We start from the raw sequence: 13,972 nt of genomic DNA on the forward strand, positions 1-13,972 counted from the left end.
CTAAATCTGCCGTGTCGTTTATACTGAATCTGCCATGTTAGTTCTACTGAAATATGCCATGTTATTTGTAATGACTCTCCATCGCGTAGATTTTCGTGTTCAGTCAACGCATTTTAGTCACACATAGTGTATTGAGTGCAAAACTATGGGAAACAAGTTGACAAGGATCACGTGCAGCAACCGCGAAACAGGTTACGGCTACATGATCAAAATACCATGCTAGCAGGTACAATTAGCGATGAAAAAAAGAAGCAAAACGGACAAATGAAAAACGATGATAACTTTCACTAACCATGTCCAATGAACTACATTTGCCATGTTTTAAAAACATCGTAGACGCATTGGAAACACCAAACTGGTGCTACCAACGATGAAAGCATAATAATAATTATAAACATAAACGTATATGCTGTCATGCCTAAAATAGGTTCACATCCACACATATTTTACAGAAAATATTCAAATGTCACTCACACACCACCACTACATAGTAGGCTACACGGGGGGTTGTAGTTATAACATAGCACACGGACGTAGTTTTCAAAAGAACAAAGGTAATACCTTACATTCCTCGGCAACAGAATGTAAGGTAGGCGTTCGGTATGGAGCACCACGTGATCACTTGTACTTCTTGACGACTTTCTTGATAGCTTCCTCTACGAACTCACGTGCTCCGGACCGCGTATTGAAATCTTCATTCGTCAACCAGTTCCATGTGTAAATTTTTCGGAGCTCAACGACCGTTGCAGCTGTGACAACAGGAACCAGTCTACCTTCCCACTTTGCAAGGTATTCCAACATGTGAAAGCCACAGTCTATCCTGTACAAGAAAAAGAATCAGGTGAACTCGCAAAATGACAGAGATAACAATGATAAACTTCAATTCAGATGTAACAAAGAGGGTTAGCATTGGTGTAGAGGGCACATGAAAAAGGAGATGGAAATTACTTGTTCCCTTGCTTCGTAGTCGCCACGTACTCAATTGGAAAATGTCTGATCTGGACCTTTGAGTGTTCGTAGTGACGGTTCCATGTCTCTTTGAGGTTATTGATGAAGTATTCAGCATGCATAGTAAGGTCTGCATCAGCTGCCGAACGCATTTAATCAAGCACCTCAAAACATTGGTTCTTCAGGTCAAGGCAGATCGCGTAGTGGTGACCACACTTGTCGTGTGGGTCATGTGGTGCAAGCTCCTAGAACATGGGGAACAAGACCTACAAGTAAAATGAAGGAAATAAGAAGCAGAGTCCACATGAAGAACAGAAAATGGTGTGATTGGGAAAATGACCTGTAAGGATATCACCGGTTGCAGTAAGAGGCACACGAGTGACATAAAGCAGCAAGTGGCCAAAAAGTAGAATCACATGGAATGTTTAGTTATAGTGGGTAGTTAAAAGAAGTTGTCATCCATGTATGAACAGAGTTGCCATGTATTTTACTTTGAAGTTGCCACATAGTTTGTATGTGGATGCAAATCAAAAAGTCAGTTTATGCATGGTAGCTGTTGCCACATGAAACATCTGTCACATAAACGGGGTGTAGCTACAGGTAAAAAACATACCATGGGAGGAAAAAATGTGCAAAAAAGGAAGGAGTACTCACACATTTCTTCATTGTGAGCTTGAATTCACCGTGCGCAGCAAAATGCTTCCTCAAGATTTTGTGGTGGAAGTCACCATCCCATATTTTACAGGTCATGCTGTAATGCATGATTGTTTTGTCAGGAGAAATATCCGTATGCCTATTGATGAAGTCAATCCCACATTCAACTAAATTCGTCGACATTTTACCGAGTGGCCTCACAGACTCAGCAAGATCACCCAGGTCGACGTACGTAGCTTCGCATTGTATGACCTTGGTTCTGTCCAAACATGAGTTGTATGAAAATGATATAACATGAAAAAATCATGTCTACTAAGTAAAAAAAGAAATAAAACGTAAACAGATCATCGTCCATCTATAAAGTAGAAAAAGGATGAATGGTAAAAAGAGCAAAGCAAAATGAGAGGTTATGTGGTGTGGTCATTACGCTTTCAGCTCCTTCATGTGCTTGTTGTTGGACCTCGCATTTCCAAATCGCTTGACAATATTGTACAGCTGGTTCTGCTCCTTTGTGGCCTTGACTTCGGGCTCGTAGTCATCCGCGGGAGGTGGGTGAACTACCCTCTGCTGCCTCACAGAACTAGGGGTGGCACTTCTAATGGTATCCTCAGATACCGTCTCCGCAGTTGCGCTGGAACTTGATTGCCCCTGACCTCATGAGGACCTCCTCTGCAATGCTGCCTCCTCAATCCTGCGGTAAGCATCATCAAGTGACGGCGAAATCTCCTCAGCGGTACCTGCAAGGATCAAGAAGTGGGTTAGGATGCCTGGAAAACAAAACAAATGTAGTGTGAAAAAGAAAAGGGGCATGATATGAAATGTAGGTACAAAAAGTAGGGAGTTGCCATGTGTAGGCAAATCCAGTTGCCATGTGTATTGCACTGTAGTTGCCATCTGAAAGCAAGTGCAGTTGCCATGTTATGTCAACTCCAGTTGTCGTGTGGTTGCCGAATGAAAAATTCAGCGTGGAAAACTAAATTTGCAGGTCACATGCTGCAGTAAATCTAGTTGCCATGTGTAGCGCACTGTAGTTGCCATGTGGAAACAAGTGCATTTGCCTTGTGGAAACAAGTGCGGTTGCCATGTTGTATCAACTTAAGTTGCCATGTGGTTGCCGAATGGAAAAATACAGCATGGCAACAAAAAATGTAGGTGTCATGGTGCAGCAAAATCCAGTTGCCATGGCATCACATAACAGTTGCCATCACAAGTGAGAACCCCAAAAAAATTGCCTGGGACAAAAGTAAGACTACACAAATGTAACAAGAAAATGATAAGCGCAGAAGAAATGTACCTTGGATGATAGGCTCTGTGAACTTGACAGCCTTCCTACCCTCGACCATTGGCTGCGCCATCATTGCGGTCATGCCTGTCGAGAAAGCAAAAGCAACTGGCATAGGATCTTGCACCACTAGTTGATTTTGACTGATGCCAAGGCTAAAGCTCGGTGGGGTGAAGGGCATTGGGTGCCTCTCCTGCCTACTGGCCGCACCGCGAACAATTTCCGGGGCAGAATCCAAGGGTGAAAGATGGACAAACATTTCTAAATCGGCCGCTGCAGAATCATCGGGCTTATTCGTAGAGCGGGGCATGCTGTGAGCAGTGACGGTCGTAGATTTCTTGACAATCTTCTTGTTGGGGCTGTAGGGGACACCAATGTTGACCGGGAGCTTAGAAGTGCACAAATTTAAGCTGGGGTTCTCCATGGCGGGTAAAGACGCGGACTGCTCCGGACGTTCACCTCCATCAGTCGTGCCTGGCTTGACAACTAGCTCAGTTGTACTCCGGTCTTCCGGTTTCTCCGTAACATTGCTTGTGGCAGGTGTTGGGAATAGTGTGGACGCAGAAACATAACCAGAGTCATCTACGCTGCTCCTATCTACAGCCGGTGCGTCGGGTATGTCTGTTGATTGCTTGCGGGGGCTACGACGCCTAGGCGGCAGACCAGCTTGCGAAACGGTCGCCTTAGCAACCTCTGCACCACCAGGAACTGGAGCTATTGTGCCAAGACCCTCACCTGTGGATGCCATATCATTGTGAACTGTCGCCTCAGCAACTTCTGCCGTGGACTCAGGGTGCCACCGCCCACGTGCTTGGAATCCGTGTCAGATGAGCGGGAATCTTCCTTGCTTAGGTTGGTCTCGGGGGCGTCCACTTCAACACTTGCTGATCGGGTGGCATGGCTCACAACAGCATCCTTCATTGCCAACAGGGTGGGCAATACTTCAGCAGTCCTGGCTGATACCGACTCGTCGCTCCCAGATGTACGGATGCCTGTTATTGTAGCCTGCACATCTGCAACCGGCGGAGATGGTCGTCCGCTTGCGTCAGAGCTGGTGGGAACAGTTGACGGTGCAGCAGCAGTTTTGTCGACTAGCGCCTCATGAACATCTGAGTTGCCACCTGTCGACAGCTTTGAATGAAGGCGTTCGAGTGGGTGCCTGATGATATGAGTGGTCGCGCATGTAGTAGTCTTCTTCGTCCTGAAAAGAAAAAGCACATGAAATGTATTAAGAAAATGAACAAAAAAATTGTAATTGTAACCGTCTTAAAAAATGAATGAAATGTGTGAAGTGCCAGGGTTGCCATTTAAAAGCTAGTTATGGGTGAGCACACAAGCCAATGAAAAGCTGGGTAGTTGCCATGTTGGTGGAATAAGAGTTGCCATACGGCATAGGTAGCACTTGCCATGCAGAACAAGTAGGGGTTGCCATGGAAGCCATCTTGAAAAAATGGAAAAATGTTTGATGTGCCAGGGTTGTAGTTTCAAAACTAGATATTGATGATCACACAAGCCAATGGAAAAGATGGTAGTTGCCATGTAGGTGCATTAAGAGTTGCCATTTGGCCTAGATAGCAGTTGCCATGCAAAAATAAGCAGGAGTTGCCATGCAGTTGAAAAGAGAGAGATGATTGAAAAAAACAGCAGTTGCCATGTGGGACTGATGGCATTAACCCATGTGGCAAGCTGAACAGCTGCATTGAAAAGCAAAAACATAGCACAGTGGCAATGAAAAAGAACAGGGATAACCTACTTCTTCACTGGCTTCCTCAAGTCTGGCAACACGATAGGATCCCCGGTGTTGGACGTCGTCGTACGAGGAGATGACCTGGTGGAATGGGTGTCACCAGCAATGAGGGCACCCTTTTTCAATCGAGCAGAAGCACGGGTTGGCGTTGGTGCTTGTTTCTTCATAACTGCTCGTCCACCAGCTGATGCCTCACTGCACATATAAGAAAAGTGGCAAAAAAAGATGCCAAGTGTCAGATATGAAAATCATTGCCACGCTTACCAAAGTAAATTCAAAAAAGGGTCAGTCTGTTCAACAAGACAGGCAAAACAAAACACTGAAAATATAAGTCGAACCTCCTCCTAGCAGCTACAGGATTGGTCCTAGACCTCTTGCCAGGAGAGCCCTGCCCAACATCCTCTGGATCCCTCCCCTTCTTTGATGGCAACACCCCCTTTCCTCTCGCAGTTGTATGTTCTTTGACTTTCTCCGGTGAGGGGACATCTGTTGCAGCCTTGCCCTTCTTACCGCCTTCACGAATTTCAACATGTTCATGATCGTCAGTGTCGCGCTGCACGTTCTCCATGTCATCGTCATCGTCCTTGGTGAGAGCAGCATCTCCATCTAGTTCGTCTTGTGTGTCAGGGAGCTCCTGAGAACTGTTGTAGTCGTACCGACCACGACAACTAGTTGGCCGATGTGTCCGTTCTGCAACAAATGTTGTGAACTGCCTCACGACCGCGTCTCTGTCAGAGCCATTGAGGGACGTCCAACCTTCAACCAACTTCCCAAGCAAGCAGGTCATTCTGGATGCAAACTGCCCAATTAGATGCTCGACAGGTGCCCTCGCTTGTGCACAAAACAAGAAGCAGCAGTAAGCAACCATATTAGAGTCACGCGCACAAGATCAAAATAAACCCAAAGCAAACCATAGATATATATCATTGATTACCTCAGTAGGACAAGATAGAGTTGAGTGCACGTCCATCCACTTTACAAAGTTTTGAGGCCCACCAAACACGCTGTAGTCTATAACATGCTTGGCCATTAGCTAGAAATAACCAAAAAACAGCTAGGATGTGAGGGAGAGAATAATGAACACAAACTAACAATTCATGCTTGGCCATGGCTGCGCAGACAGCCATGGCTAACAAGGTAGTCATCTCTTGTTAGCCACAAACAGTTGCCATATGAGCATTTTTTTCATATGTTGTCCAGCGATAAAATTGAAAGAATGTCGTGAAAAGAAAGAAACCAGAACTAACCTGCAGTTTCCCATATTTCGTATCAGTTACCCTGTCTGCAGCAAACACAGCCTTGATAGCATCGTAAGTTCATGCAGAAACAGCAAACTTGTGTGCAGGCGGCGGGCCTCCTATCCCAGTGAAGTCCACGGTGGACAGATCAAGACAGTCGACGTACATGAGCTGATGTACAACAATTTAAATAGGAAAAAATATCAGTTGCCGTCATGGTATGTTGGAAAAACAAGCTAATGTATGTTCCTTCAATCATAAAGATGAATGGCATGAAAAAGAAAAGAAGAAGTTGCCATCTGTCTGTGTTAGTTGCCATCATGGTATGATGGTAGTTGCCATCTTGTTGTGATGTTAGTTGCCACAATGTCACCATCATGGTTGCCATGAATAAATAAAGATGTTAAAGAGTGTTCACAAAAAGGACTGGTAAAAAAATACCATTAAATGTAGTCGACAACCCTTCTTCTACATCTTGTTCGAGAATGCATCGTGCAGGAAGTCCGCAATGAACTTACACCAATTCATCTTCTTCACAACTTTCAGTTTTGCCTGCATGGCACAGAATTCAGGACAAGAAGCTGCCGCATCATAAAATCAAATGAAAAAACATAAAAAAAACTGACAGTGGCTAGCTTACACATGACATCGGAGCCAAAAAGATTGAAAGAAAATGAAGGAGAAGAGATAGATCATTCACCAGGATGGGGAAGCATTTGTTGCTTGGGCGAAGAGAAGTGGTCGGTGCAAAAACAGCTGAGATGAGGTACATGAGTAGCTTCATCTTAAAAACCTCGCCATGGGTTGTCATGGCCTGCAGCGAATCTGCCAGGAAAGTCGTGTTCGGCATGGATTCCAACCCAGAAAACAAACGGGGAAACAACGTTCCCTCGATCTTATTATTAACCTCATACGGGACTTTCATTTCTCCACGGGGCACACCCAAAGTGCAGAACACGGATTCCTCATCCAATGGCAGTCTTCCACGTCCCAGAATCACAAATCCCCTCGAGGCGGGGTCGTAAATCTCACCAGGCCAGCCGCATACAGGGTTCACAAGATTCTAGCACCGAACATCCATCAGAACCTGCATACCCATCTCAGCAGCAGCTCCCTTCTGATCGTGAGTAAATCCCTCGGTCAATGAAGTCAGGCGTTCCTGCGAAGCCCTATTGCGAGTACGTTTCTTCTTCTACAAAACAGACAAATGATCATTTGTTGCCATGTTTTCACTGTCATGAAAAAATTTAGTTCCTAACAGACGATTGCGAGCTTGATGTGGTATCCAAAAACATATGGAGGGGTGGGGGGGAGGGGGTGGACAGTTACCTCATCGCCGTCTTTTCGACGTCCAGTTGCCCGATTCTGCTGAGGTACATCCATGAAATCATCATCGTCATTTTGATGATCGCCGCGAGCCATTCTGCTGAGGTAAGAACAAACCAAATTGTCAGGGTGGGAATGAAATGTATGAAGTAAGTAGTTGCCACATAACAAAAATGTGCTTGCCACATGGGCTCAATTGAAATGGCAAATAGTGAAGGCAAATATCATATGAACACACATACACCCTTATGATTGTCGAAGACATAAATGTGGCAATTAAATACATTGGCTTCATTTGAAAAATGTACAGATCGTACTGCACTTTAAACAAAATGTTGAAGTTGCCATGTTAGCACAGGATATTACAAAAAGAAAGGCACAACTCTTCCACTGCACAAACATAATCTGGCAACTCACACCCTGTCCTCATAAAAAAACAAGCTGCCATGTGTTGAAAGGCAAAATATGCTAGATTGAAATTGACATGTTAAAAATGCAACACAAATTAAAAAAAACGTTGAAAACATCTGCTGAACAACCTGTAATTGCAATGCACACACTGACCTCATACTAAAAAATGGGTTACCATTTAGTACAGCCAAATATCTTCAGATATCACAAGTCAGCGTGGCAAAACACAAATTTGGGTCTGTGGTACAGTTAATTTGCCACAAATATCCTGCCTACAACATGTCAACAGCCATACTGTGTTCACAGAAATACTTGCCACATGGAAAATATATATGTGGCAACTGACACAGTTGATGTGGAAGTTAGTTGCCAACCAGTGCACATAGGTGCTGAAACTGCCATGACTACCTATTTACTACACTTTACCATGCCATATTATTTTGTCAGTTGCCACAAGTCAGCGTGGCAAAACACACACAATTTGGGTCTGTAGTACAGTTAATTTGCCACATTATCCTACCTACAACATGTCAACAGCCATACTGTGTTCACAGAAAATACTTGCCACATGAAAAAGCATATATGTGGCAACTGCCACAGCTGATGTGGAAGTTACTTGCCATCCAGTGCACACAGTTGTTGAAACTGCCATGACTACATATTTACTACACTTTACCATGCCATATTATTTTGTCAGTTGCCACAAGTCAGCGTGGCAAACACACATAATTTGGGCCTGTAGTACAGTTAATTTGCCACATTATCCTACTTACAACATGGCAACAACCATACTGTGTTCACAGAAAATACTTGCCACATGAAAAAGCATATATGTGGCAACTGCCACAGCTGATGTGGGAGTTAGTTGCCATCCAGTGCACACAGTTGCTGAAACTGTCATGACTACATATTTACTATACTTTACCATGCCTGCAGCGTGGCAACAGCCATAGCATGTGCACGAAATTAGTTGCCACATGGAAAACATATTTGTGGCAACTATCACAGTCGATCAGGAAATTAGTTGCCATACGGTGCAGATAGTTACTGAAACTACCACGTTCGCATTCATACTGCCGCTTTGAAAACAACTACCTAGATCTAGGGTTCGATGGCAACTATCATAACTTGAAATTCATCAACAAAATTCTAACTACACTGATCGCAAAATAGCATTCCGAGGCGACGACCAACTATCGGACAGAAAAACGACCACGGAGGGGAGGGGAGAAATGCTGGCAGGATTTTGATCGAGGGAGGGAGCATTACCTTCAACCTGCAGGCGCTCCGGCGAAGATGCTCCGGTCCGACGAGCCCCACCGACGGCCGCGAATGCCGTTGACTCTTCCGTCTCTGTCGTCGCCTTCTCCTCTCGCCACCTCCCCAAATCGACTGAACTGTGGGGTGGGTTGTGCGGGTAAGTGAGGGGAGGAGTAAATGGAACCGTGAGGGGAGGGGGGGCGAAGTGCGCGACGTGTCTGACGGCAACAACGGACGGGCATCGCGTGCGGGCGCAGAGCCGTTCCACCGCACGCCCCCGAGTGGCAACCGCTGACCGCGGGGAGGCAACCGGCGTGTGGGCGAACTATGTCACACACCACACACGCGCCTTGTCCTATGTGGCATACAAAATCAGCCAAAACATACCAAGATTCGTATAGAGACTGCTGGACGACGATGAAGGCGTGTGACTGAGATGCCTAACGCCCACACATGTGAGCGTTAACATTTCCGAATAAATTAGCTAGTCCCCATGTCATTCCTGGTAGAATGATTCGCGTGGCTTATTGGTAACATTGACTAGTTGCTAATCCAGATGTCGTCTCACCCGGATGGAACCTTAGAAGAGAAACGAGGCATCCATTCCCATTGAACCGATACCAAAGAAACAGAACCCAAATGGAATCAGTCCAAGCTACTACTTTTTCCATGCTTCAAAACAAGCAAGCCAAAAAAATCATGATCATTTCCAAGGGAGACCAGAAGGCCACGTCATTATGCAAAGAAGGGAAAGTAAAAATTCACACCAATAAATTCGCCTTCCACGTCGCTTTCCATTCTCTCTCCGAAGTCTTTAAGAGAGAAGAGAACCAGGCCAAAACCAGCGGACAAACACAAGGCCGAGCTGTCGACAGCCTCAGTGGAACCCCCCTCTCCCTCTCGCCGGAGAAATCCAAGGGGACAAAAGCGGTGCTCTCGTCCGCGTCGCGGCAATGGTGGAGAGGAGGTTTCTCGGCGCGTGCTTGCTGCTGCTCGCGGCGGTGCTCGCCGACGGCGACGGCGAGGAGGGGAACCGGGGCGTCCGCCTGCTGGACGCCGGGAGGCTCGAGAAGTTCGTGGACGAGCTGCCGGACATGCCCGTGCTGCGCGGGTACGGCGTGGCGGAGGGCGGGAACCTCGTCGCCGGCGAGCTCGCCGTCGGCATGTACGACACCATGTGGGTACGTACGCGTACAATCTTGCCTTTTCCTTCTCTGCCTGCCTGCCTCTCTGTTCTCATCTGCCCTGGGCGGCGCTCGTTGGATTCTGTTGCGCGTGACGCCGGCGCGCGCGTGGTGACGCCGAGTGTTGGTTGAAGCGACTCTTCAATTGGTCAGTGTTGGCTTGTTGTCTTCCATTCAGAAATTTATCTTCCCGTTCCTTCATGTATGCCCTTCATGCAGAGACTATAATGCTTTCCTTCAGTTATGTTTTCTTTAAAACCAAATATTAATTAGGACTTGCATTTTTAATGTAATCTAAAGTTTATGCGCCTAATCATCTTGAACTCGGAAAACATCCCACTAGCAACAACCCTGCCCACTAATTTCAGAGATGCCGATGCCAAACCATGTCTTTTCTTGGTTCTCTACCAGAAACCACACTACTAGTTTTGTTGTTAAGCTTATCTGGTGATCACAAGATAGAAATCCACTACTACTACCTACCATCAGTAGTAGTAGTACATGTTTGCATCAAAGAGAAAGGGAAAGAGAAAGCAATAGCACTCTGCACTGTCAATGGAATTGGAGGGGACCTCTCTTCCATTCATGGTGTGAATCCACCAATTCCTCCGAAGAAAGAGAAAGGCCAATCTGTCAATTCTATGCTACTTTCAGTGGTTCACTTCACTTCACCCTCCCAACTCTTCCACTTCTTTCTCGCCCAATTCTTTCCGTTTCAATCTATCTTTGTCAGTTGTGAAACGAATCTCTCTCTCTTGGATTGCGTTCACGGGTGTTAAGGGAGTCAGTCGCCTTGGGAAATGGGACCGGTTGGGTTGTGGTACCTGGCTGGAGATGGCCCACGCCCTTATCACTTTGGAAGCAAATGGCAGACAATAATTCAGAGCTTTCTTGGCCATTCACCTTCAGCTTCATGTGGACCTTGATCCTGCCAGCCATCTTTAGCAGACTTTCTAGGCAGCATCGGCATCATACCTGCATCAACACCAGTGTGACGAATTCTGCAAGTATGTGTGGATGCAGCATGCTTGGCAGAACACGTCATTAGACAACTTCATGTGGTTTGTCCCAGCCAACTTCATGTGGCAGCATCAGCATCATCATGTGTCTGTGTCACACTGGTTGAAGTCAGCATCAGCACCAGTCTGATTGCCTCATCTCTCGGTATGGACACACCATGCTTGGAACGCGTCGTTTCCCCCGTAAATTCAGCAAGAAAATCGACAAGTCTCCTTGCGAGTTCTGTGTGTTTAGTAGAATACCAAGAAAAAGAATCAGTCGGTGTCAAAATATTTGTAACCTCGCCAATCGCACCAAGTTTCAAAAGAATTCAAATTAGCTTAAGATTGAGTTAATTTTGATTGATATATTTGAAATCCAAAATAATTAGCAGAAAATAACAATATTGCCGAAACAACAAACCCAAACTTCTGTCCGGTTTTGGTTCTACCGAGATGTAAGTAAACGCGTTGTAGTTGGATTTTTGAACTTGAACAATGTTTTTTTTTTGATTTTGGAATGAGGTAACAGTGTGTCTGAATTGCATTTTATTTTTCTGCTTTTGGACAGAAATTCCACCGCGACCTACCGGCGACGCGAGTGTTCGCCTACGGCGCGAGCAAGGAGACGGCCACCGTGCCGGGGCCAACCATCGTGGCCATGAAGGGGGTGCCCACACGCGTGACGTGGACCAACCACCTCCCGCCGCGCCACATCCTCCCGTGGGACAGATCGCTGGCCACCGCGCGGCTCGGCAACGGCACCGGCATCCCCACCGTCGCTCACCTCCACGGCGGCGTGCAGCAGTCCACCTCCGACGGCCACTCCATGGCCTGGTTCACGTCCGGCTTCGCCGCCACGGGGCCACACTTCGACTCGCCGGCGTACGAGTACCCGAACCAGCAGCCTCCCGGTAACCTCTGGTACCACGACCACGCCATGGGCCTCACCCGCGTCAACATCCTCGCGGGCCTCCTCGGCGCGTACCGTGTCGCCGACCCGGCAGCCGAGGCGCCCCTCGGCCTCCCCTCCGGCGCGGAGTTCGACCGGAACCTCGTCCTCTTCGACCGCGACTTCAGGAGCGACGGCGCGCTCTTCATGAACGCCACGGGCAACAACCCCGACGTGCACCCGCAGTGGCAGCCCGAGTACTTCGGCGCCGTCGTCGTCGCCAACGGCAAGGCCTGGCCCTTCCTGCGCGTGCGGCGCCGGCGGTACCGCTTCCGCATCCTCAACGCCAGCAACGCGCGCTTCTTCCGCCTCTCGCTCTCCGGCGGCCTCCGCTTCGTGCATGTCGGCTCCGACTCCGTGTACCTCGCCCGGCCGGTGCCCACGGAGGGGTTCTTGCTCGCGCCGTCGGAGATCGCGGATGTTGTCATCGACTTCGCCGGGGCCAAGCACGACGCGGTGACCCTGCGGTCCGACGCGCCGGCGCCGTACCCCGGCGACCCGGGCGAGAAGGCGGATACGGTGGCGGTGATGAAGTTCGTGGTCGCGAGTAAACCGGAGCACGACCCGTCGACCGTGCCGGCGACGCTGATGCCGCGGTACCCGAAGCCGGACGCGCGGGAGGCGATGGTGACCAGGCACATCGCCATGTACGAGTACACCAAGAACGGCACGGACGAGCCGACGCACCTGTACCTGAACGGGGCGGCGTACACTGACCCGGTGACGGAGACGCCGCGGGAGGGCACGTCGGAGCTGTGGGAGGTGATCAACCTCACCGACGACAACCACCCACTCCACGTGCACCTGGCGGTCTTCACCGTGCTGAAGCAGAGGTCGCTCCGGCGCGTCGACGAGTTCAGGGACTGCATGAGGGGGAGCGCGAGCGGCGGCGCCGGCGGCCGGAACGACGCCCTCGCGTGCGGGATGCAGCGGCACCTCGCCGGAGGGCGGAGGCACGTCGTGCCGCGACAGGAGCGTGGATGGAAGAACGTGTTCAAGGTGCGGCCCAGCACGGTGGCCACGCTGCTCGTGCGGTTCAAGCCGCTGGAGGAGTCGTCGGCGACGGCATCGTCCGGGAAGAGCGGGCGCTTCCCCTTCGACGTCACCGCCGGCCCCGGCTACGTCTACCATTGCCATGTAAGCAAGAAGCAGAAAACTTTGCTCAATTCATCTAGCTTGTCAAGCACTGCCTTCACTAACTTGTTCGTTACATTTGGTATGCAGATTTTGGATCATGAAGACAACGAGATGATGAGGCCGATGAAGATTGTGCATTAGCTATAACCAAGGGTTTGAAATATAGTCCTAGGATCCTACGCACAAGCTGGATTGGGAATAATTGAGATAAAATATATTTTGGCCTTCCACTAGCCAAAGGGCCCATGAGTTGCAACGGAATAACAAAATTGTGGTCCTCAAATCAAGTTTCAAATATTCGCACTCCACGTATTTGAATATTTGTGCACCAACAGACGCGCATGCGGATGTAGGACACGTACATTCTAACATGCTCACAATGAATAGATGTTGGACTTGATCCTTTATGCGTTTATTTTTCTAAGTACATCCTCGATGCATGTATGAGAAGAAAAGGAGAAGGTGAGCCTCACGATGGATGAAAAACTGAAGGGCCAACGTCTTAGAGCTGCAGTCATCATCGTTGAACCCTTAAATAGATCTAATTAAAGCAACCGACACCAAATCTTGCCATCGAACACGCACGTCGGGAAACCCTAACATCACGACCGCATGGAGACGGTAGGAATCTATGCCGGAGCTCCGTCAAGTACGTCTAGCTGGCCGAACTCTAAGAGGTTTGGAGTCCAGAAGACAAACTGAAAAAGAAGCAACATCATCCGTCCGAGTGCCGCACGTGCAAGGACTAAAAAGACCTAACTTAAACTACGAGTTGTGATAACCGGAGTGGGGAAGCACGGTGGTGGCACGAGTGTGCATGGTAACTGGAGTGGGG

General features: G+C 48.2%; 1 protein-coding gene across 2 annotated transcripts; it reads left to right on the forward strand.

The window, feature by feature from the left end:
• Positions 1-9,706: 9,706 nt before the first annotated feature.
• LOC119274443 (multicopper oxidase LPR1 homolog 2-like) lies at positions 9,707-13,544 on the forward strand. 2 transcript variants are annotated; one of them, XM_037555148.1, is made up of 3 exons: positions 9,707-10,047; positions 11,620-13,137; positions 13,225-13,544. In XM_037555148.1, the coding sequence occupies exons 1-3, from the start codon at positions 9,820-9,822 to the stop codon at positions 13,276-13,278; spliced, it is 1,800 nt and encodes a 599-aa protein (XP_037411045.1). In that variant the 5' UTR covers positions 9,707-9,819; the 3' UTR covers positions 13,279-13,544. The 2 variants fall into 2 exon arrangements, with proteins under 2 accessions (XP_037411045.1, XP_037411047.1); XM_037555150.1 differs by lacking the exon at positions 9,707-10,047 and adding an exon at positions 10,054-10,198.
• The last annotated feature ends 428 nt before the right edge of the window (positions 13,545-13,972 follow it).

This window comes from Triticum dicoccoides, chromosome 3B (genome assembly GCF_002162155.2).
Source record: "Triticum dicoccoides isolate Atlit2015 ecotype Zavitan chromosome 3B, WEW_v2.0, whole genome shotgun sequence".
Lineage (NCBI taxonomy): Eukaryota > Viridiplantae > Streptophyta > Magnoliopsida > Poales > Poaceae > Triticum > Triticum dicoccoides.